The sequence below is a fragment of the Cheilinus undulatus genome, linkage group 22 (genome assembly GCF_018320785.1).
Source record: "Cheilinus undulatus linkage group 22, ASM1832078v1, whole genome shotgun sequence".
NCBI lineage: Eukaryota > Metazoa > Chordata > Actinopteri > Labriformes > Labridae > Cheilinus > Cheilinus undulatus.
This window is the reverse complement of record NC_054886.1, coordinates 20,979,999-21,002,626: the sequence shown is the minus strand read 5'-3', so window position 1 is coordinate 21,002,626 and position 22,628 is coordinate 20,979,999. Positions and strand designations below refer to the sequence as shown.

The window sequence follows — 22,628 nt, the reverse complement described above, 5'->3', positions numbered from 1 at the left end:
GAAGCTTTTGAGGTCTTTGGAAGTTTTGCATGGATTTCACCATCACACAGCTGCAGTTGATTTAGTTTACCTGTATGCACACCTATATCACAGTCTAGCCAAAAGATGGCAGCACAGGCTCAGTTGTGGATCTTGAGTCATCGTGCGTCTCAGAGAACTCTCCTTCTTAAAACATTTTTTGTTTGAAAATTAAATCTACATGCTGGAAAAATGACACTTCAACAAAACTTCCTGACTCATTGTAAAAGAGACAAGTATGTAACAGTGAGATGAAGTCCTGCAAACACACACGCACGAGCAGCTTTAACAGAAATGATGACTATAATTTGAAGTACACGGTTTTCACAGCTATATGAGGAACTACTAATGACTGCTATTCTGTGTACTTGTGCTAATGATGTTTCTCCGCTGTTTCAATTTGGACAAAGATCATTATGTGGACATCTGTGTACGACTCACATTTTCAACAAGCAGCGCTGCTACAAATGTGCTGAACTGTGGTAAACGACAAAACGTTTCTACATGGAGGCACATGTTTGAATCATTTTTGTGTTTGGAGGGTTTGTGAGGAGTATGAGGATGCAACACCAACCATGAGGTGACGTGTGGACTACACATTTTTATCTTTAGCATTTGCAGGCTGCCCATCCACAGTTAGGTTTTAACAAAACTTGAAAAGAAATGGGTTAAAACACAGGAAATCTACACGCATGCAAAGCCTATACTTGATAATCCACACAATATCAGAAATAAGAAAAATCTCTTTAAATAACAGTCCTTTTCACATGCTGTAAACACAAAAACAAATCAATAACTCATACGAAACCAGCATGTTAGTCTTTTTACTGACACTGGAATACATTCAAACATTAACACCTCACACATCAAAACATTTCAAAGTCTCATTTTCAGGAACTATCCTGTGTTGATCTTTATTCCTTATTTATAACCATCTGCATAACTCCCACAATCCCTGAGGTGTTCAGCGTCTGTCACCTGTTAGAACAAAATGAATGTTTCAGCTTGATCAGAAATGCAAAAAAGTTAGAAAATCAGCCAGCAGCTAAAACATTCAGATCCCAAATGTGAACTGATTTATTACATCTTTGCAAGTCTCCACCTCTCACCTGCCATCCAAACGACTTCATATGGAGTTTTTGTTTTTCTGCTGGCGAGTAGGTGTGAATTATTTGTTTGGAGACTTGATGCAAAAGACAAAAAAAAGCCCCGAGCGTCATTTAGATGAGCAGGCTTTGTGTTTATTAGTTAATCTGTTGAGGTAAAAGAGTTGATTTTAGATTAACAATGGGCTGACTGAGGCCCTGTCTTACTATTTCCCCTACTGCTCATGCCAATCATGTTAAATAATACTAGTCATACACAAAAGGGTACATACTTCTGTTTTTTTGAATTTTTGAATACATTTTTCTGGGTTAATCTGCTGCTACAGAGCGAGTCATCATGTTTTTACAATAAACACATAGAAATACAGCAGCTACAAGAAGCGGTTGCATCTGATCAGGATTTTTGATGGCAACTTTGGGTTTAATTAGAAGCAGAAATCTTGTGTTGCTCACCCGGCCATGACTGCAGCAGCAGCCGCGGCTAATATCCGCTCTTAACCCCCAACTCAAACACTCAGCCTGCTTCTCTTCACATCGCCTGCGGCCGACAAAAGCCTCTGAAATGCTCCAGCATCTGGGAGGTGAAACACTGGAGTGTTAGTTTGAAAGATGCACAGAGAGATGAGGAAATATAACTGGTGTAGAAATCAGGTAATATCCCTCCTTTGTTCTTATGATAAAACTGGTGTTCTTTTTTACTAAACACGTTTAAAAAATATGAAAGATTCTGCCCGGGAAAGATTTTGGGTCATTTTAACATACTGAATTCAAAATGTTTATCAAAAAACTAAAATCTTTTCTTTTTTAAATCTTTAAGCTTAAGCAGAATCATTCATTTCAAACTACAAAATCTTTAAACTGACATGTCTACGCCAGTATTATATGCATGCATTTTCAGTTGAGTACCCCAAGAATTTTTAAAATTTTACAATAATAGTGGGCCATACCTTCCCATCAAAGCCTCCATGACAGATGCAAAATGTTTACCATTCCCACGAGGATACTTCGTCAAAAAAACAAACAACGAAGTTAATGGCAGCTGCTAAAAGCTGCTGTTCTGCTGCTGTATCTCATTCATAGGTCTCAGTCATACAAACCCTAACCTTGAGGCTCCACGAGACATTTCAAAGTCGAGCTGAGACATGTTCCTCAGCTTCACCCACCTTTTTTTCAAACTTTTTATTTTCAATTGACGAGTCTGTCCCATTAAAAATGTATAATTGTGTTGTATTTAATAATAGGTAAACTACAGTTTTGTTTCTTGGATAAATTTCACATAATGAGGGAGAAAAGCTGTTAAAAGTGACCTTTCTTGCTAACTACTAAGAGGGGTCTGGGACTGTAGCTCTCAGACCCCACCTCTGTCAGAACAGAAACACGTGCTAAAATAAAATAAAATTGGATTAAACTTTTAGTAAGGAAAGGGTTAGGATACCAAAAGTTAAAAGTAAAAAAACTGACCTGCCAAACTTGATTAAAAACATATTATTAAAGCAGAGTAAACAGTATTACAGGGAAAAAGTTTTCCTCCATGAAAAAACTCTAACGTATCTTACATAACTCTGTTAGCTGCGTAAGCTACGTAGATAACAGAGCTACATGGCTTCTGTAGCAAAAGCTAAAGCTCAGGAGCTCATGGATATCTATATGAATGTGAGCTATGTAACCTCATTATCTACGTAGCTTATGTAGCTACATTAGCTTTAGTTACGTCTGCTAAAGCTCACGTTGCTAAGGCTAGCTTCATTGGCCTATTTAGTAGCATTAGCTATGAGGCTAGTGTAGCTATGTTAGCTTCAGCTTACGCCAATGAAGCTATAGCAAGCCACCATTTCAGTATCTACTTCTATCTACAGCTATACATAATTTAATCCCCGGTTAGACCTCTGATTGTTTTCTATTTTATTTATGAAATGTTGCTCAGCCTGTAATGTCTGCTACGTGGTTATTTCATGAATGTAGCTGACAGACTTTATTTATGAAGTTAAATTTTAAAACAAAATCTAGAATATGTTGTACCGGCAAATTAGGGCACTTTCGTTCTGACAGATGGTATCCCGTAGTAACCGTCTGCTAGAGTCTGAGCTAAAATCTCCAGCCAGACTATCTTGAAGCAACCTACAAAGCAATCGTTAACCAGGAAGGTCACTTTTAACAGCTTTTCTCCCTTATAATGTGAAATTCATCCATGAAACCAAAACAGTGGTTAATTGCTAAATAAATACAAAGAAAGGAGCATAATATTTTTGAATGGACTTCTCAATCTAAAAGAAAAGGTAAACAGGAGGAGAGGAATCAATGTAAGTCATCAAATGTTTTTAAATACAACAATGATGTAAAAATGCTTTGATTTATTAGCACATTTACTCTCATTAAGACAATTTAAAACTGAAAATGTTGGTTTAGTATTCAACAAATATTCATAATTTTACATTTTTTAAAACATTTACATGTTTATCTTTTATATGTCAGTAAATTTTAAAAAATTACTTGTTTCTTATTGTGAATATTTTCTGTTTTTGACTGCTGATCTAATAAAACAAGCGCTTAAATTTGATTCAGGTTGGAAAACTGTCATAGGCATTTTTTAGAATAATCTCTTGATGGTCTCTAAATGGAACAGTAAAAATAATGGAGAAAATACTCTATGCATTAAACAGTAATAAACCTGCAAATGATTTTTAGCATCATAAATTCAAAATTTCATGTAAAATCTCATTTATGGCTTAATATTAAAGAGCTGTTGTCCTAAAGAGGAAAAACATACTGCCCCATGCTTTTTAAAGGACTTTGACTTGTTTTGTTTGCCTGGAAAATTTGGACTAATACGGATCGGAGCTACAAGGAAGTAAGTTCACTTTGCATACCTACATTTTCACCAACAAACAAATCCTTTACTGCATCTTTAAAACATTAAAAACATCCTGGTTTTACATAGAAAAGCTCTAATCTCCTGTTAGGATGCCGTCTGTCGTGATTCTTACCACAGTTCATCTGCTGCAGGGTGATGATGGAGGACGATGAAGCTGAAACCTTCACACCCTGGCAGGCTTTCTAGCACATGGCTGCCCGCCTCGCTCTCAGCTGCAGAGCCAAGGTCAGCCAGCCTCTCGTGCTGAACTCCACAGCGAAGCTCGGCCTCGGAGAAATTAGTTCACACAGATTTAATATGCGAGGATTACAAACAGGCCATTTGATCAGATTAGCCTTCAGTTAGCCAACAGGGACTTAAAAAATGGAAGATATCCCTGACAGACATGATAAACTTGATTTAGAATCACTTTTACATATAAACAATTAAATAAAAAGCTTCTTAGCTTCTTTAAAAATCACTTCCTAGAAAGCAACGGTCAAAAAAGAAACAAAATTGAGATTGTGTGCTTCAACAATTACTCAGAACTTGGACTAGTCCTTCTGGCTTTAAATGTTTAAAACAACAGGAAAAAAGGGCTTCATGCTCACTAGTTGCTTCCAATAATTCTTTTTTGTTTTAGTATTAACATTATCAAAAAAACAGAAGATTTACCTTGATGTGGAAGAGTCTCCCAAGGGTGAAGATTCAGACGGCATTTTGAAATTTGAAATGGATCTTTCTCACAGTTCAACACCAGGTACAATTTGTGCCACATAAAAACAAGTTTAATTTTAAATGAAACAGCTGTTGACAGTGAAAAAATAAAGAAAATGCTACTGAAATTATAGAAAAAGTCTTTCTTGAGGGGGGACATAAGACTGAGTTGTGCTTACTGTTCATTAAATCTTTCAGTTCTCTCTCTCTGAATGCAAACAGCATCAATTAAATGTCCCAACAGGTCTGATTTCAATACTTCAGGCACCCTATTTGAACCTTTTCCCATCTTTTTGAACCTGAAGTAGAAAAATAAAGGGTGTGTCTTCTAGAAAAAGGTAGAGGAAGTGTTCACGTTCACAGTCTGAAGTCCTGACCTCCAGCTGACTAATTTGGACGTCAGCAGCTCTAGAGCAGATGTTGAAAGTCGTCCCTGGTCAGCTCCAGAGGCAGATGTTGCTCATGGCCTGACATGTGGAGCTGCTCTCTGCAGGGGAGAGGTAGATCTTACCGCTGGGGCACACACACACCTCGTATACTTCCTGTTCCTGGGAGACCTGATGGGAAGATGTGGTGTAGACGCCCAGCGGGAGTCCGCCCAGCTGAATGGTGTTGGCATCTAAAAGTATCTAGAAGCAGACAGAAAAACACATGAGGCAGGAGGTTATTAAATACACATCAGCAGGGGCGCGGTGGAGGGAAGGATTATCTAGTCAAAGTGAGAAAGTGACAGAATAGAGAGTGACAGCTGGAGTGAAATACAGCAGCTATGATGTGCTGACGGAGACGAGGAAGAGAAGAAAGAACTCGATTAAATATTTGTATTTGGAACATTAAATTTTCCATTTTTATGCATGCTGGCGGCACACCTTCAGGGATGAAAATGTGATTCGTTCGGTCCGCTGGGCTGCGATATCTCAACAGCTATGGTGTGGATTTTCTTAAAATCTATCCAAATTTAAATTTCTTATTCCCCTTCAGGGCTAACAGGAAACACTTTGGTAGTACAGAATATCATCCACAGTTCCTGCAGTTGCTTGTCAAAGTGTCCTTGGGCAAGACGACTCTAAACTGCCGCGTTAGTGGTGTAACAATGTCAGTGTTGGACTGGCTATCAGGAGTCCCAGCAAACGCAACAAGGACGACCCAACTACTCATTCAAACTCCAACCAAGGTGTAGAAACATCTCAGCAATGATCAAGAGAAATGGGAGGAAGCTGAGCTAAATGTCGAGTGTTGAAAGAGTCTGAATACTTATGTAGATGTGATTTTTGAGTTATTTTTCTTTAATTAGGAAAAAAAATCTAAAATTCTGTGTTCACTTTGTCATGATGGGGTTTGAGTTTTCATTAAAAACAGAATTTAAATGGTTGTAGCATCAGGCTGTAACATAATACGTTGTGAATGCGTTGTATGTTGTAGCTCCTACTGCTCTAATTCTTAGATTATATTAAGTCATTTTCAGCAGCTGTAGTGATTATATTATTTGTTTTCTCCGTTCCTTCAGTCTGTCTAGCTCAGAATTTTTATATCAACAGTTGGTTCAATGTTGCTTGTGGAAAATCGTACCTAAAGCTCTGTAAATATCCTTGAAGTCTAACAAAAAACGAATGCATTTCCTTCCTTACAACAAATCTTGAACTTTTATTCCAATAGCAGAGTGTTTGGTATTGGCTGACACTAATTACCGTTCCTATAACGGTGTAAACTTTCTGGACCAACAGTGCCGAGGAAGACTAGCAAATTATTTTAGCCCTACATTTGACTCAGAACGTGGCCTAACAAATAGAACCATAATGTACAGCCTCTCTGTGATCCTTAAAGTTGTTTTCCTGCTCAATATTTAAATAAAAATAGCACAATAGCAACAATACGATGGTTAGCATTCAAGCTAGTGGTAATAAATGACAGAAAAACTGATTAAAAATAGATAAAAGAGCATTAAATGTCGGGTTTACTGTTGCAGATTTAATCTTTAATGTCTCTAAAAGTCAGCAAAGTTCCAGCCTCACTAGAAATGCTGCAGTAATAGATTCAAAGGCATGAACGGCCTCAATGGATGTTTCAAGAGGAAAAAAACAAGTAAAAGGCCAGGGTTTATAGTTCAAAAGTTATTTAAATTTTAATAAAATTTGGCTCCCTTTTGTTGTGTATGAAAACGCCGGTCTGATAGGTTTTTTTAAACAAAAATACATAAAAAATAATTGTCACACAGCCTCCAGTCTTTGCTGCTGAAGTGGGTCCTTTGGTTCTTTGCTGCTTTAAAAACAGTAGGTCATGCATGCAGTGTTTTCCAGCAGCGAAGAAGAAGTGAGTTCCAGTTTATAACGCTAACATTCAGCATGGTTAAACAAAGCAAAATATCAAGTTAAACAAAAATGCATCAGATCAGCACATTAACACGTGTACTAGCTGATGCAAATACCTGAATTGGAGATACTGGAATGTATCGGAATCAGAACAACTCCATTTTTCATCCACACATCTTTATTATTGCCGTGCAGGCACACTGTTGTATTTTCTAACACGAGTTATGAAATTGTTTGCCACATTTTTATCCCAATCTGTCATTGGAATTATATATAAGGATGTGTATGAAAGGTATTAGCTAATACTGATGGACACCTTATACTGTATAGCATTGCCTGTGATACAAGCCAGGTCTATTTTCAGCGCTAACTGCTGCCAAACTGCATCAATCCACGTGGAGCAGATCAACCCAGACAAACGAGAAAATATGGACAGTATCCGCTCAACTTCAAAATACAATGCAACACAATGCAGGGACTCCTGATAGTAAATAATCTCTATAGCAACATCACCTGTCATCCTTTGGTACAAGTAACAGGTCATCAGGAGGTCAGAGGAACACAGAGCTACTATGACCACAAGAAAAGTTTCATCAGAATTTTACATTGATGCACACATCCTTTGTAGCAAATAGCTTCCTAATTTACCTGGATATAGTAGAAGCAAAAACACATCATGGAACAACCTCGACATTCTCTTCCCATCAAAAACTTGGCATATCGGATCATGCCAGGACAGGCAGCTGAAGTAACAAACTCTCTTTCTCCTCTAAGGTCACATTTAATCAGATGTTTCTGTGAGCTCTTGCGTTAAATTTCTGTTGTGAAGTTACAAAAAGCAGGTATGCTAGTGTGTATGTTCAGAGGATTATAATGTTAAAAGCCAGTTGAAACTGAAGTCTGAAGTCATGTTTTTAAAGTCATTCAAGATTTGAAAATGGTCTAGTGTGGGACCATCTTTAGGATGAGCTTTAAAAATCAGGGCTTGTTGTGGCAATGGATGCAGATTTTTTCTTAGGCTTCAAAGATATTCACAGAGCTTTGGTGCATACTTGCAAACCCCATGGAGTACTTTCCAAAATAGAAAGGGCAATTGTTGAGAGAAAGGGCAATAAAGATGCTCAATTTTAACCTTCCTCTAACAAATCCAATGCATATAAAATTGAAATAAAAGGGATAGGATATATAGCACAATAATAACTTCATGTTAGAGGTCTTTCTAAGTCCACCTCACCTCTCCCTCTGTGGACTCCAGCTGGAGGTCCTTTCGCCCGCTGACCTTCAGTGGCCCCGTCACAGCACTCACTTCCACCCCTCGGGGAGCCTCCATGGTCAGAGTCCGTGTTGGAGACTCCAGCCTGCAAGAAAATAAATGAAAAAGCAAGTGCTGAGATTTAGTGTGAGAACTCCAATTATTTCTGTTTACTATCCAGAGCTTTGTGCTGCTCAGATTTACAAACGGACAGTACGATGTTTTAGTTTTAATTTGTGAAAAATTATCAGTTAATTACTCCTTCAGGGACAGATGATTGATTTCAATCACATAATCATTTCATGAAAACCTAAGGCGTTTGAAAAGGAGTCGAAATGTCTCACATTTGATAAACAGCAGCTTATTGTTACATTTCTGCTGTATAATAATATCTTTGTTGTTATTAAACCGATTATTTCTCCACCTGTGGAATATCAAAGCTGCTGCGTATGTTCAAGCAGCTCTTCTCATTATTCTAATCCAGCGTGGCTCCTTAACAGACCATAATTGTATCAGCTGATTCTGACCTTCAGCAACACCGAGGCTAATGCAATTTGCATTTTCCTCCCGCGGACTATTTGTTTACACAAGGAAAGATAAGTGCGAGAGCCAATCAATGTGGAATTTGTTTTCATAACTCATAACCGTTTCAAATTGATTTCCCCCCTCCATCTTCCCCACAAATCTGTTTTCAATGAATTTTAAATGGAAGACTTTAAGGCAGCGTCTTGAAATCACTTAAATCTCCGTACCCCGCTCAAAGTGACACACATTTGGGATTATGCACTATTGGAATAAAAGGGGGAAAGGAAAAAAAGCAAATGAATTTCATCTGCATTTCAAAAGCCTCTTTGGCTTTAAATCAGCTTTTCAGTAGATACAGTTTGGAGAGCATCTGTGAAATGTGCCTTTGACCCCCCCGACTGAAGAAACAGAGGAGATAGATGTCTGTGCTGTTGTTGTTTTTCCCTCTAAATAAATGTCCAAGACTACATCAGATAAGCTACAGATTACAGACCATTTTTACACGTTTGAGTTTTTGAAAAAAATCCCAAATGCCCTCTGATTCCTCTCCTTTATGTATTTGGTCAATACTACTTAAAAAAACAAGTCAGAGTAAGTACAAGTATTCAGACCCCCTTCACCTTTGTCAGCTTTGCTGTGTTGCAGCCTGGCAGAGCTGATGTGTTCATAGAGGAGCTCAACAGAGTTCTTGATGTATTAAAGTTCATGGAGAACTTTGAAAGCTGTACTATAAAGAGTGGAGTCTGGATGTGATGAAGGCATGAATCTTCAGCAGCACAGAAGAGGAGTAATGGATGAAGACGGGTTTTGTTTTAAGGTAGAAAACGGCAGTTTTAGTGAGCTATGTGACATGATGATATAAGATGAAGTTACTGTTAAAGATGATGCCAAAGGTTGTGGATATGAGGTGGAAGTTTTGATTGGATTTGGTGAGGGATTTCAGGACGGTGATAACAATTTAAGATTTATTGGAGTTTATAACAGCGAGGTAGTTGGCTTATGTGGAGTGAGTTTCTGTGGTACTGGAGTTGATTAAGATGTAGAGCTGGACATCGTCTGCATACCAGTAAAAGCGGAGACCAAGATGGCGGATAATATTACCGAGGGGGAGTAAGTATACAGGGAAAAGGAGAGGATTGGGTACTGATCCTTGAGGGACACCTTGAGTCAGAGAAGATATGGGAGAGTTGTTATTTTTAATCTACATGCAAAGTATCACATAGCAATCTGTTTGAATATACAAAATATTTAGGAGGTTACACAAAGTGTCTAATAGAGATCACATGATGCTGCAATGCAAGTTGATTTTTCTTTTAAGTTCCTTTAAATGCATGAACAAAATAACTGTTTTTTTCTCACAATTTCAGTTTGTCACACGTCCACGAGGGCTGCACAGTGGCAAAGGGGTAGCGCTGTTGCCCTACAGCTACAGGTTCGCTTCCTGGTCAGCATCTTTCTGTGTGGAGTTTGCATGTTCTTCCCGTGCGTGCATGGGTTCTCTCCAGGTACTCTAGCTTTCTCCCACCACCAAAGACATGCTCGTTAGGTTAATTGGTGACTCTAAACTGGCTGCAGGTGAGTGTGAGCATGCCTGGTTGTCTCTCTCTATAGGTCAGCCCTACGATTGACTGGTGACAAGTCCAGGGTATACCCCGCCTCTCACCCAATGTCAGCTGGGATAGGCTCCAGCCCCCAAAACACTTGGTAACTATTAAGCTATCTTAGACAGACGTTTAATGGGTATTTAACCGATTTGTAGAGGTATCTTCCAAGTAAAGAATTAGAAAACTGTCAAATTATTAGTTTTTTTAACCATAGACACTAAACTGCAGGCTTACACTCAATAAAGTCTAAATTGCCTCCTTATAACATGTTATGCTTTTATGTATCTAAATAATTTCAGGATTTCTGGCTTCAAAACTCTCCATGCATGCAAAGCTCTCACTGCAGATAACCTGTGTGATATTTAACATCACATCAGTTGTTAATGACAGCCTCTCTCCCACCCTTTCAGAGAAATCTGACCAGCTTTTCTCACAGCATGCAGGATGACCTTTACTTTAACAGGAAAAGGTCACAGTATCACAGAGTGGGGCTGGATTGAATGGGCTGAAAGCTGAGGTTCCAACTGTATTTGACAAGGCTGCTTCAAATACAGAATATCTACTTTTTTAACCAAGACAAATCCAGAGGTGAGAGTCAAGTTAATTTTATACTACAGTATCTCATACATGTCTGTACAGATCCTGTTTCTGCCAATTTACACCACTAGGAAATATAATGACTATAATGAGCCCAGGGGGATTCTGCATAGGCTCCCTTTAGACCAGTAGTTCCCAATCTTTTTTACGTTGAGCCCCCCCTACTTGTATCTGAGAAACCTCGACCCCCCCACAGGACTAACAGAAAAAATAGTAATACGTTGTGGCCAAAATTAACACACATTTTAATTATTTTTTGTGTAAATCCAAACAAAGTAGCCATAAACACAAGTTATTTTACCCAACAACAATTGTATTAATTATTCATAAGTGTTAAACCATGATTTTTGTTTATATGTGCAAATCTAATTTTAATAACCTCAGGGCAGACAGAGCCTGAGCTCTCTGGTGCCCCCCCAAGGAGGTCCCGGACCCCAGGTTGGGGACCATGGCTTTAGACCCTGATTCCTTACACATTCCTTCAATGACTCAGTTTCTTTTTTTAATTTCTTTATCATTTATTATTTTTCAGTTTACTCTTGGTTTTAATAAACTTTACCAAACGTTCACCAATTTAAACCACATAACTACTAACGTAACCTACAAGCTTAGACACAATACGTACATTTCTGGCTCCTACTAGATACTTATGCAACATATTCTTAAGATCCTGCATGCACATATGAGGACATAACATTTTAACTTTCTTACAACATACTAATAATTTCATTATTCATCTAGAATTTCTGCTAAAGTTTAAGGAATTTGCTTAAAATTTTGGACAACAATCCATTTGGATATTTCAGGGTTTTTGCTTGAAAATGTTCTAGTATTGTCATGGAAATTTAGTGTAGATGTTTTTACTTTTACATTTTGGAGAGTTTGATTGGAAGTTTGGGGGGAAATTTGCTTTGATTTTTTTCTTTTGGTATATTCATGGGAATATGTGAAAATTGTGGGGATGTTTGGGAAAATTTGTTTAGAAGTTTTCAGGCCTTTATGGAAATCAAGGAAATTAATTTGACATGACATGAAGAATTGTCATGGAAATTTAAAAAGATTTGTTTGAGTGTATGGATGTTTCATCTTTGTCATGAAAATTTGGAGGATTTTATTGTACATTTTTAGGATATGCTTTGGAATTTTTGGGATATTTTCTTTCAAATCTGTGGATTGTTTTTCTGTTAAAAAAAGGCTTCATGATAAAGTTACACTGAAACATTCTGGGACAAGAAAATGCTGGCTTGGAGGTTGTCAGTTCTACTGTTCAAATCTTTCTCCCATTGAAAAATGAAACACGACCAATGCCACTGTAAAAAGATGTATTTCTTAACTCCAGTCAAAACTAGAGAAAAAAAAAAACACTTTTTCTGCGGTACATCTCAATCTCCCCAAATTGGTGATAAAAAAGAGTGAACAGAACTAAGTGGAACCAAGAGGAATTGTTCTGCTCTGCCTTTATCTTCTTAATGAACCTGTCACTCTGATGTGGACACAGTTACGGCAGAAACTGTCCAGAAAGCAGCTCACAAAAGAGTGCGTGGATGGCTGCACTGCAAACACGCTCTCGCTGCAGAAAGTTTTGGAGAAAAGAAAATGACAAGCTGTTTTCTTGCTCTCTGATGCCAGGCCTGGAAATGTAACGTGCAGCACAGCGCTTTCAAATCCTGTCTGGTCTGCCGTTGCTTCTTAGTGTCAGACTCATCTCACTTCAGACTCCCATGTGCATTTATGCAAGCATTTTATTTACAGCTAGCAAAAACTGCAAATAAGAGTTTGTTCTTGACACGGTCGGGACTTTCCCGAGTGTTGATCAGACGTCAATCCACCATTTGTCTTTTGCACATGTCAAGAGTGCAGACTGAGACTGTGAGAGTAAACAAACAAGGAGACAGATTTATCACAGAGATATTTAAACAGAAACAACACCACAAACCAGCTTTACCAAGAGGAATATCAGAGAATTTCTCAGATGGATTTGGGACAGGAGGAATGAGAGCGCCGTCCCACAGAATGAGACACAAGATGATCCTGTTATGTAATTGACAGAAATATTTTCATATCCAGGGCAGTAATTTCTGCTACTAGTGGGCAGCAAGCCGAGGAGTTAAAACATGAATCCTCTGAGACAAATTTCCTGCAATTATCCATCTTGATTTCTGTCCTCAAACTCAGCGCCAGAGGGTGTTTTTAAGAGTGAAGCTAAATCAGGGAGGTCAGTGCCAGGTGAAGGAGCAGATCAGAGCCCGACAAGAGCGATGAGTGAAGGTAATGAAGCTGTGAGCTGAGAGAAGGACATGACAAACTGACAGGTCGCTCTTTCAAGACTATATCCACTTTATAACCATGGTGCCCTTGTTTCAGAGCTCTCAAGATCAAGGTTTCTGTTCCTGATAGATCCTCATCCCAGTCACTCTCTTTACACAAACATGTCTCTGGTACTTTTGGTATAGACACTGATGGAGACAATGGACTTATCGCAAGAACTGCTCAGCTTTTGTATCCATACACTTGTTGTTCAACTATTATGTAGATTATCAAGTCATTCTGGTTGAATTAAAACCTTTTTGTTCACAGCATGAACAGATTCATATAAAAACTTTGTAGCAAAAAAAAAATTAAAATTTCAGATAAGTTGAATTTGCTTGTTGTTAGTTCATGCAGAAAACAGCAGTCATATGCACAGCCATGATCAGCTGACGTCCATCTGAATCCAATTATCGCCTCCCAGCTCCCACAGCCTATCACAGCTCTTTCTCTCAACACAGCGGTGTATTTAAATATGACGTACTTCTCACTAATCCATGCCTCCTCCACCCCAGCCTCCTCCTTTACAGCAAAAGGTCTGTTGCACCATCATATTCAGATTCATGCTTCTATGTATTAATTGCTTCTAAACTCATTTTATTGTATTCAATACGCATTGTCATAAATGTTTCCATGTATAGGGGAGTTTCTAGCTAAGCACTCCCTGCAAGGTCAAAGTATGCTGTTTAACTAATCCAGGGAGCATCTTTTACGCAGAGCCTTCTCCACCAAGTAAAATCGTATATCCATTTTGCAATAAAATGGTTAAATGTATGAAGAGAGTGTTGCTGATTGAACTATCATTTGGGGTTTATGGAAGTGTTCAGCAGCATCATGCCGACAAAAACAGACTGAAGTATGGTTGTACACAAATAGGGTGCTCAGGAGAAGAAGAGGGGCTTCAAAAGAAAAGGCTGATCCCAGGTGGGTTTCTTTGATTTGGTCTCTGCTCTGTTCTTCTCCCAGATTACCGCTGGCTTGCAGAGAAATGAAACACGTCATGTAAAGAATGGCGAGTCTTTAAAGCAGGAAAAGGAAGGCGACGTGGACTGCAGCCAAGCTGCTGTGTTAGTATCACCCAGAGAGTTTTATGAACAGGTGGAGAGCGGTTTGTGGAGAAGGCTGGATCTGTGACACCTCCAGGGTGGTGGAGAGATCAGGAGAACTTAAAACAAAAAAAAAAATCCCTGAGCAACAGAGGTATAAGTAGTGCCAAACAGAGATGTTGGGGGAATCTAGAGGCACTGCCTTGTGGCTGTAACCAGTAAATTGACAGTTTATGTCCATCAGTATTTATCACAGAGACTGTAGATAAGTCTAGAACAGAGCAAGGAAATGTATACTTCATTTGAGTATTTTATATTTAAAAAAAATCAAAAACAAAGGAGGAATTACATCAAAATTGATGCAGAGGAATTAGAAATCAAGTCAACGTGAATAAAATATGATATTAAGTCATTTTCTTTTCACAAAAAAATACATGAGAATACAGAGGTGAAAAAAGTACACAACAAAGGTACTAAAGTAAAAGTACAGTTATTCTGGTTAAAATTCACTTATGTAAAAAGAAAAGTACCAGCTGATAAATTTACTCAAGGAAAAGTAAAACAAATTCAATTTAAAGTTCACTTTCAGCATTGAGTACTGAGTAGATACTGAGGATCTTTCTGTATTGACAAGAACAACAAGGGAATAGATCTCCAACCAGGTACACCTCTATAATAAAGTAAAATCCACTGTGTTAAACTTAAATAGAGTAAAATCTAGCACTTTAAAAGTCTGGTCCATACTACATACAATTCAACTACACTTTTAATAAGTGTTCAGTATCTTACAATATTACATAGCTGCAGTAACTCTTGAAAATCTGTGGCAAGGTGGGTCTCCTCTGTGCATCCTACAGGAACACCTAAACTCACATGTGGGAACTCAGTGGATAACTTCACTCATGGTGCAAATGTGTTTCTCATCAAAACAACAACAATCCACCAGAAACATGAGCACTGAACACAGGCAACATCCAAACACAACTAAACACTCTGCCCAAGGGCATGATAGGAAACACTGCCCACACAGATTTGAAATCGCAGAGGGCAGACCTTAGATCAGCTGACTCTACAGAGTTGAACCAACACTGCTGGATCAGCACTATGAAATAACTCCAACAATGAAGACCATTTCACTCAGGATGGAGTTAAAATTACCTGTTGGGAGTTAAATATTAACTCAATGCTCCAGTTTTTGCTGTGTCCCAACAGTTGTTTGTACTACTGTGTAGTCAAGAGGTGGAAAAAATACAAGAGTATTGTACTCAAGTTAAAGTAAATTTACTCTGGTTAAAACTTACTTTAGTAGAAGTGAAAGTACTGATTTTAAAATGTACTCAACAAAGTATAGGTACACAAAAAAAACACCTATATTACACGAATGAGAGGAGATGTAATTAGTTACTTTCCACCTCTGAAAAAAATGTAATATACTGCAATATAATGTATAATATGTGCAAAAAATAAAAACAGTTCTACAGGCCAATGTTCAGTGCAAATATCTATCCTACACTGTAGAGTTGAAGACATCATGTCATATTACAGCCCATGTTCGGCCTCTGCGCTCCAGCATTCAATCCTACATGATGTTTATGATGGATGCTGCGAAAATTAGCTCCTGATTTTAACTGTTTGCCAACCAAATTTCAAACAAGATGTCAGTGACCTGATTACAACCAAAACAATCCAATCATTTTATCCTCAAGTTAAAGTGAATGTTTGTGCCAGATTTGAAAATATTCCCTCAAGGCATTCTCAACATGTTGTGTTAACAAGAAAGTGATGTGTGAGTACAAGGGTCTGACAACCAGAAAAAAACATGTTGCCTCCAGCTATAGTTGTTTCCAGCACAGTTACGAAAAACTTAAGCCTTGTTTACAGCATACTTTATCAACATTTATAATCTGATGGGTTGCGTAATATAAAGCAAAGTATGTCAGTGACTGAAAATTCAGCCTAAAGAGTCGGTCTTTTCAAACACTTGATGATCACAAATGAGTATTTTTCAGTCCATTGTCATCATGAAAGGTAGTGAATTCAAATTACTTATCATTCAACAGGAATGTTCTGGCTTTTGATCTAGTTTAAATGTTACTGGTTTAATTTCTTATTATTTGAAATGTTCAAATATCAAACAGTTACCATTTAGTGTGTAACCAGCCATGCCTTTCTTAAAGTGTGTTTGTAATTATGTATGACATTACCTTTTTGTAAACACAAGCACATAAGCAGCTGGCTACTGAAGGTAAGGAAAATGCTTTCCATTACTTTTAAAGGCATATCTGAAGATCTCCAGTCAATAACAGTAATCTGCAGTAAACAAAAGACAATCCCTGTAGATAACAGGTGAATCTCTTATTTGACCACAGCTGTTTTCCATCTTCAAGGTTATTGTCGTTACAGGCAGGGAGGATGATGATTCAAATTCAGTCTTACGTGTAAATAATAATAATAATAATGACATTTTCTCCATCAGGTGAGACAGTGATACCTGTCCATCAGGTATGGCCTTGTCTTGAAGGCCATGAGGAACTATGTCTGACCAGGTCTTCACCTCCTGAGGAATAATTAGAGCTGTCTTGAGTGTTTTATAACCAAAGGATCATCGGGGTGGTCAACATCTTATTTACAGCTTGTATGTATTTTATTTGTACATGTCTTATCTTGATGCTGTAAAAGACCCATGGACTGGAGTTTTATGACCCAGGTAGGGTTACCTGTGGAGCACAGCTTGTTTTCTAAGCATCCTGATGGGAGGACTGACACGTCACACAATCTGCCATGGCCGTTTTGTGGTCACAGTTGGTGAGTCCACCTGCAGTGTGATTAAACCCAGAAAGTTTCTCCTGCCTCTTTTGTCGTTGACTTAATTTACTCATATTTTAGAAATTTCTGAGACACATGATGACTGCCCTCTACAGGTTTAAACCATCTACTGCAACTTCATTTTTGTGAAAAATTTCCACTGGGTGATCCGATACTTAGTGATGTATACAGCGCCACCTGCAGTCACCACAAAGCTTAACAAATACTGCCCACTTTATCCACAATCATTAAGTAAAGGCTCGGCTAATCAGAGACATTGCTGTGACCCTTTAGGATTGTGGGTAATGTAGTGGTGCTGCCCAAGATTGTGAATATACTGTAGTTTTCCTAAAAATGAAGTAATTAATAGACTTCAGAAGGCAATTCTGAAGGTCCAGAGTAGATGCACATCAGCAATAAGAGAAGTTCAATAATACAATACAATACAATACGACACAATACGAAAGGATATGATATGACACAATACAATACAATACAGAATAATATGTTTCAATACGACACAATGTGACACAATGAGATATGATACAGTACGATACGATATAATACCATATACTGCGAAACAATACAGTATGAAACAATATGATACGACACAACAAAATACAATACAATACAGTAAGATGTGATACAAAATAGTACGATACAATACAATGCAATTCAATACCATACAGTAATACGATACAAAAAATACAATAAGATATGATAAATAATGAGACAGTGCAATAAGATACGGTAGGACACCATAGGATACAATAATGATACAATATGACATGATACGAAACGATATGATATACGATATGATACTTTACATTACCATAGGATACGATACAGTACAACACAATACGATACAGTATGTTGTGATACGATTTGGTACAATACAACACAATATGATCAGATATAATAGGAAACGATATGACACAATACGATACAGCAGGGGTTCCCAAATTTTTCAGCCCATGATTCCAAAAATAACGGCGTTAGAGAGCAGCGACCCCCATCTCCCCTTGATATAATGATATAATAATATATAGCACAAGGCATCATGAGGCCCCACTGGGGATCCCTGCCCTCACTGCAATAAGTACAACACAATACGGTATAATACGATATGATAAATGCAATTTTTTTTAACCACTATCCAGTATCATCTCATTACCCTTTTTTCCTTCCGTTTCAATGCTATCTTTGTCCGGTTCACTTCCTTTCATATTACCCTTGTTTGTGTGACAACGGCAACCACAAAGAGTCATGAAGCAGTGACACGACGAGTCAACCTGTCTGAGAAATATGAGTGAGCACCTTGTTTTTTCTTTTTAAAATACTAATATTTGCCACACAAGCCAGGACCAAGATGTATTGCCTTGATATCGTCTGTCTGACTGCTATTATTCAGTCAAGCATGAATGTGCTTTTGTAAAAGCAGCAATAAAGAAGCGTAAAAAGCTGTCGAACAAGTGTACCCAAACAAGAAGCTGTGCAGAAATAGGAGGCTGTTTCTTTTATTTCGCCCAAAGCTTTATCAGTCCAAAAACACAAAATAAGAGCAAAAACACAACAACAGAAAAATCTGCTTGGCTTGTAATTAACAGCCCACATGATTTAGTTTTTCACTTTTTTCTTTTTCTAATAGCACTGAAAAAATAATTTGTTTTGGATTAAATACACGTTTATTTCAAGTTCTGATGGTAAAATTCTTAAATCTGCTTGTTTTGCAAATAGTTATTTTCCAGTGAGGGAGTTTCAAAGGAATTTTACAGTGATTTTGAAGGAGGCTGAAGAAATAATGGATTTTTGAACATGTGTAGCATCTTAATTAAACAAATTAAACAGTTGTAATATGTCATAAAACAGATTCACTCAGTACAACGTGTTGATGAAATATGCAGTTAAAAATCCGAATCATACTAAAAGGGAGCATGTTGCAGATTTTGTGTCTTAATTGTCTCCTGTTTGTCTTGTTCAGAGCGTGTGCTCACTGCAGATGGTCACCCCAGAGCTGAGCCTGTGTGAGCCGTGCGTGCACACCCTCATCAGTATTCCTCTCACTCTGGAGGAATTAGATGCCAGAATGCTGCTTTTTCTGCCAACTTTGATCCCGGCGCTCCCTTCAGGACCAGTAAGGTGGACAACAAACCACAGGCGTTATCGCTCGCTAATGGGGGGACGTTGAGCTCGGAGCCTTTGGGTGCGGAGCGATGAAGATCACACTCAGAGAGTGTAGGAGTCTAATAAGTATCTCAGCCTCACCCTCTTTCTGCACAGTCTCTCTGTGCTTTAATCAATCCCTGACTGCTTTACTAACAAATTAGCATCCCCTTCAGCTGTGAAATTAATATAACAGTCAAATCTTGTTTGAAATCTGTGTGATAAAGAGCTAACTAGCAGAGGCTCCAGTTTAAAGGAGAGTGCTCCAGAATAATGATACTGGTGAATAATGGTCCCTGCCATACGGCATCCACTTTGAAACACCATGCTACATTTATCATCATCATTCAAATTATCTTCTTTTTAATTGAACAGGATATGAACATGAGACATTAAGCTTTTATGAATTTCCATGAATATGAACTTACTTCAGGTCTTCAAAGGCCCTCGCCTGGATAAGAGGGGTCTCCACTGAATGCCCAAACACGGCGCCCTCTGAGCCTAGAAAAAAAGATGAACATCACCATAAATCACTAGACTACTGACAAGAATGTGTTTAGTTTGGCTCTTTAGCAAACCTCAGGGCTTTATATAAACACTGACTAAATGGCATCCAGTTTTGCCTGTTTTTTTGTTGGTCACCTTGAAGAAAAAAAAACTTTCTCTCTTTTATTTTTTGTTGGAATGTTATATAGAAGGTGTGTTTTTACTCTGGAAAGGTCCTGTACCCATTTACTTGAGTTTTTACAGTTTTTAAAAGGCAACTTCGCAGGTCTTAAATTCACTTTAAATTACAACCTTGAAGAAATCAATTTGCTTGATATAAAAGTAACAAAAAAAGATAATGCCCCTTCTTTACACCAAACAAGCAGATCATAACACACTCCTCCATGCTGAAAGCTTTCATCCAATCCCTTTGAAAAAAGTCCACCTATAACCCAACTTGTCTGATTAAAACAAATTTGAGCCTCTCTCAAGCAATATGAGCTTGGGAGAAAGAAATGCTGTCAAAATTCAAAGAAAGAAACTATCAAGAACATGGGCTTACTGGGGCTGCAAATAAGGCAGACTCAAACACACAGAGCAAAAGCTAGATCAGTCAAAACTAAAACTTGCTTCATTTATTGTGCCGCTTTCTGTCTGAAACGAAAAACATCAAAGATATAAACACTGGCATATTCTACAAAATGAACCAAACCTTAAAAATACATTCCTATGGTTAAATTTAAGAGAGGACAGAGTAGTAAGAGCATCTGAACAGTCTTTTTCGATGTTAAACCCTTCTGCACCATGGGTGAAGTTATCCACCGGGTCAGGCACTTCCTGCCTGTGGTATGGGATGGTCTACCAGAAAGGGTGGTGAGTTGATTCTCATCGAAGGGTGTATCCCAACTCTAAATTTGTCTCTTTGCTCCATCCAAAACTCCCGACTTTGCCACAGGCGTCCAATAGAAAATGTAACTCTTTAGTAATATGAGAAGTGCATTGCAACTTTACACTCAAAATGAAACTAATAGTTTAAAATGATCCACTAAGGGTGTAAATGTCCAACACTATGAAGAGGAGTCAATTTTTAACCCTGAAAAGATTCAATAAATATATAGTTAATGTTAAGGTACCAATTCTCCAAAAAGTGTCAAATTAACATGCTCTGGTGTGGACCCGTATTGGACCTCTTCCTCAATTGCTCAGCTGAGAAGCAAAGAGTCCTGGTTGTGCCAATTTTCTTCCATTTGAGAATTGTGGGGGCCACTGTGTTTTTGGGAGCCTTCAGTGCAGCAGGCATTTCTTTTGTAGCCTTCCTCAGATCTGTGCCGTGCAACAATCCTGTCTCTGAACTCTGCAGGCAGCTCCTTTGACCTCAAGGCTTGGTTTTTGCTCTGCTATGCATTGTCAGCTGTGAGGCCTTCTACAGAAAGGTGTGTGCCTTTCCAAATCATGTCCAATTAAGTTATTTTACCACAGGTGGACTCCAGTCAAGGTGTAGAAACATCTCAGCAACAATCCAGAGAGACCTGAGCTAGATATCAAGGGTTGTTGCAAAGGGTCTGCATACTTATGTCAATGTGATATTTCTTTATTTTTTAACTTAATTTTCAAACAATTCTGAAATTTTATTTTCACCTTATCCAGGGGCGTACCTAGGGATTTTTGTCCCCCAGACAGAATATTACACAGGGGCCCCTTAACCTGCTAACCAAGCAGCAAATGTCATTTTTACAAATATTTATGCATTTTAACGTATTCTAACCATAATGTCCCCATTTATGAGCAATATTTTCACTATGGTTAAATTAAATTTACTTGCATTATTTTACAGCCATGGACTAGGACATTTTTGTTTTTGTTTTTCAGTGTTGTATTTTACTCTATTAAGTCGTTTTTGATTAAATAATGACACTAATTACTAAGAAAATAAATAAAAACATACTTTTCATTGCAGGCTTCTCAAGGGCCCCTCCCTACGCTGGGCCTGGGTAATCAATACCCTTTCCCCCCTGTGCTACACCCATGACCTTGTCAATGAAGGGTACTAAGGGTAGATCAATGAGAATTTTATAGACTGTAGCATCAGGCTGAAACATTACAAAAATAGTGAAGAAGGTCTGAGAACTTTCTGAATGCACGGCATATCCATTCAACATTTAAATTGCTATCATAAGAAGTGCAGTTTTAATACCAAAAATGTGGGGAGGGGGACATTTTAAACAGTAATAAGGCCTGCTTTGTCAAGTTTGTATTGATCAGATTAATTCCTCATATATAAGACAATTACACAAGAAGAGAACAGCACATTCTACCTGTGACAGTGAACTTCTCAGTTGTCATTATGATCTCCTCCTCATCTGCAGTGAATAGCAGTTTGTCTCCGTCTTTACTCCACACCTCCAGTTTCTGACATTGAGCCTCCACAGCTTCAGGTCCTGCAGAGAGAGAAAGAGAGAAGCCAAGTGAGAGCTTTAAAAAAGGTGTAGCTAACTGAAACATGGGCAGGCCTAAATGTTGTTTTATTTTGCTGATTAGAAGCATTAAAAGAAGAAATTCCGACCTAAAATGTTTCATTAGCCTCCAATGCCAACAATTATGCTCATTTTGAAGATGACTGTCGTTTAAAAGCTTGCCTTATGTGTTCCTGACTTCACAAATCAGCTTTTTGAAACCCTGTTTGGGCATGAAAGACTATTAGCAGTCTGAAAAACTGTGCAGAGTGCTTCTGCAAATGAAAGGCGCCGTACAAAGCTGGATGGGCCGTGCTTTTTACAATGGATGGAGACAAATCAGTAATCTGTTCCACTGGTGAGGAATATTAATTCCGGTTCTACAGACT

The 22,628-nt window shown here is 38.1% G+C and overlaps 1 protein-coding gene across 3 annotated transcripts in view; it reads right to left on the bottom strand.

The window, feature by feature from the left end:
• Nucleotides 1-4,747: 4,747 nt before the first annotated feature.
• LOC121504146 (zeta-sarcoglycan-like) overlaps nt 4,748-22,628 on the bottom strand; it is a 61,202-nt gene continuing 43,321 nt past the window's right edge. For 2 of the 3 annotated variants that reach the window (XM_041778780.1, XM_041778781.1), the window contains 4 exons: nt 22,102-22,224; nt 19,729-19,801; nt 8,236-8,359; nt 4,748-5,321 (listed from right to left, as the gene is read on the bottom strand). In XM_041778780.1, the coding sequence (XP_041634714.1) occupies nt 5,130-5,321; nt 8,236-8,359; nt 19,729-19,801; nt 22,102-22,224 (512 nt within the window). In that variant the 3' untranslated portion in view covers nt 4,748-5,129. Of the gene's footprint in view, nt 5,322-8,235; nt 8,360-18,267; nt 18,434-19,728; nt 19,802-22,101; nt 22,225-22,628 lie in introns of those variants that run through there. The other variant, XM_041778782.1, reaches the window with a different exon arrangement.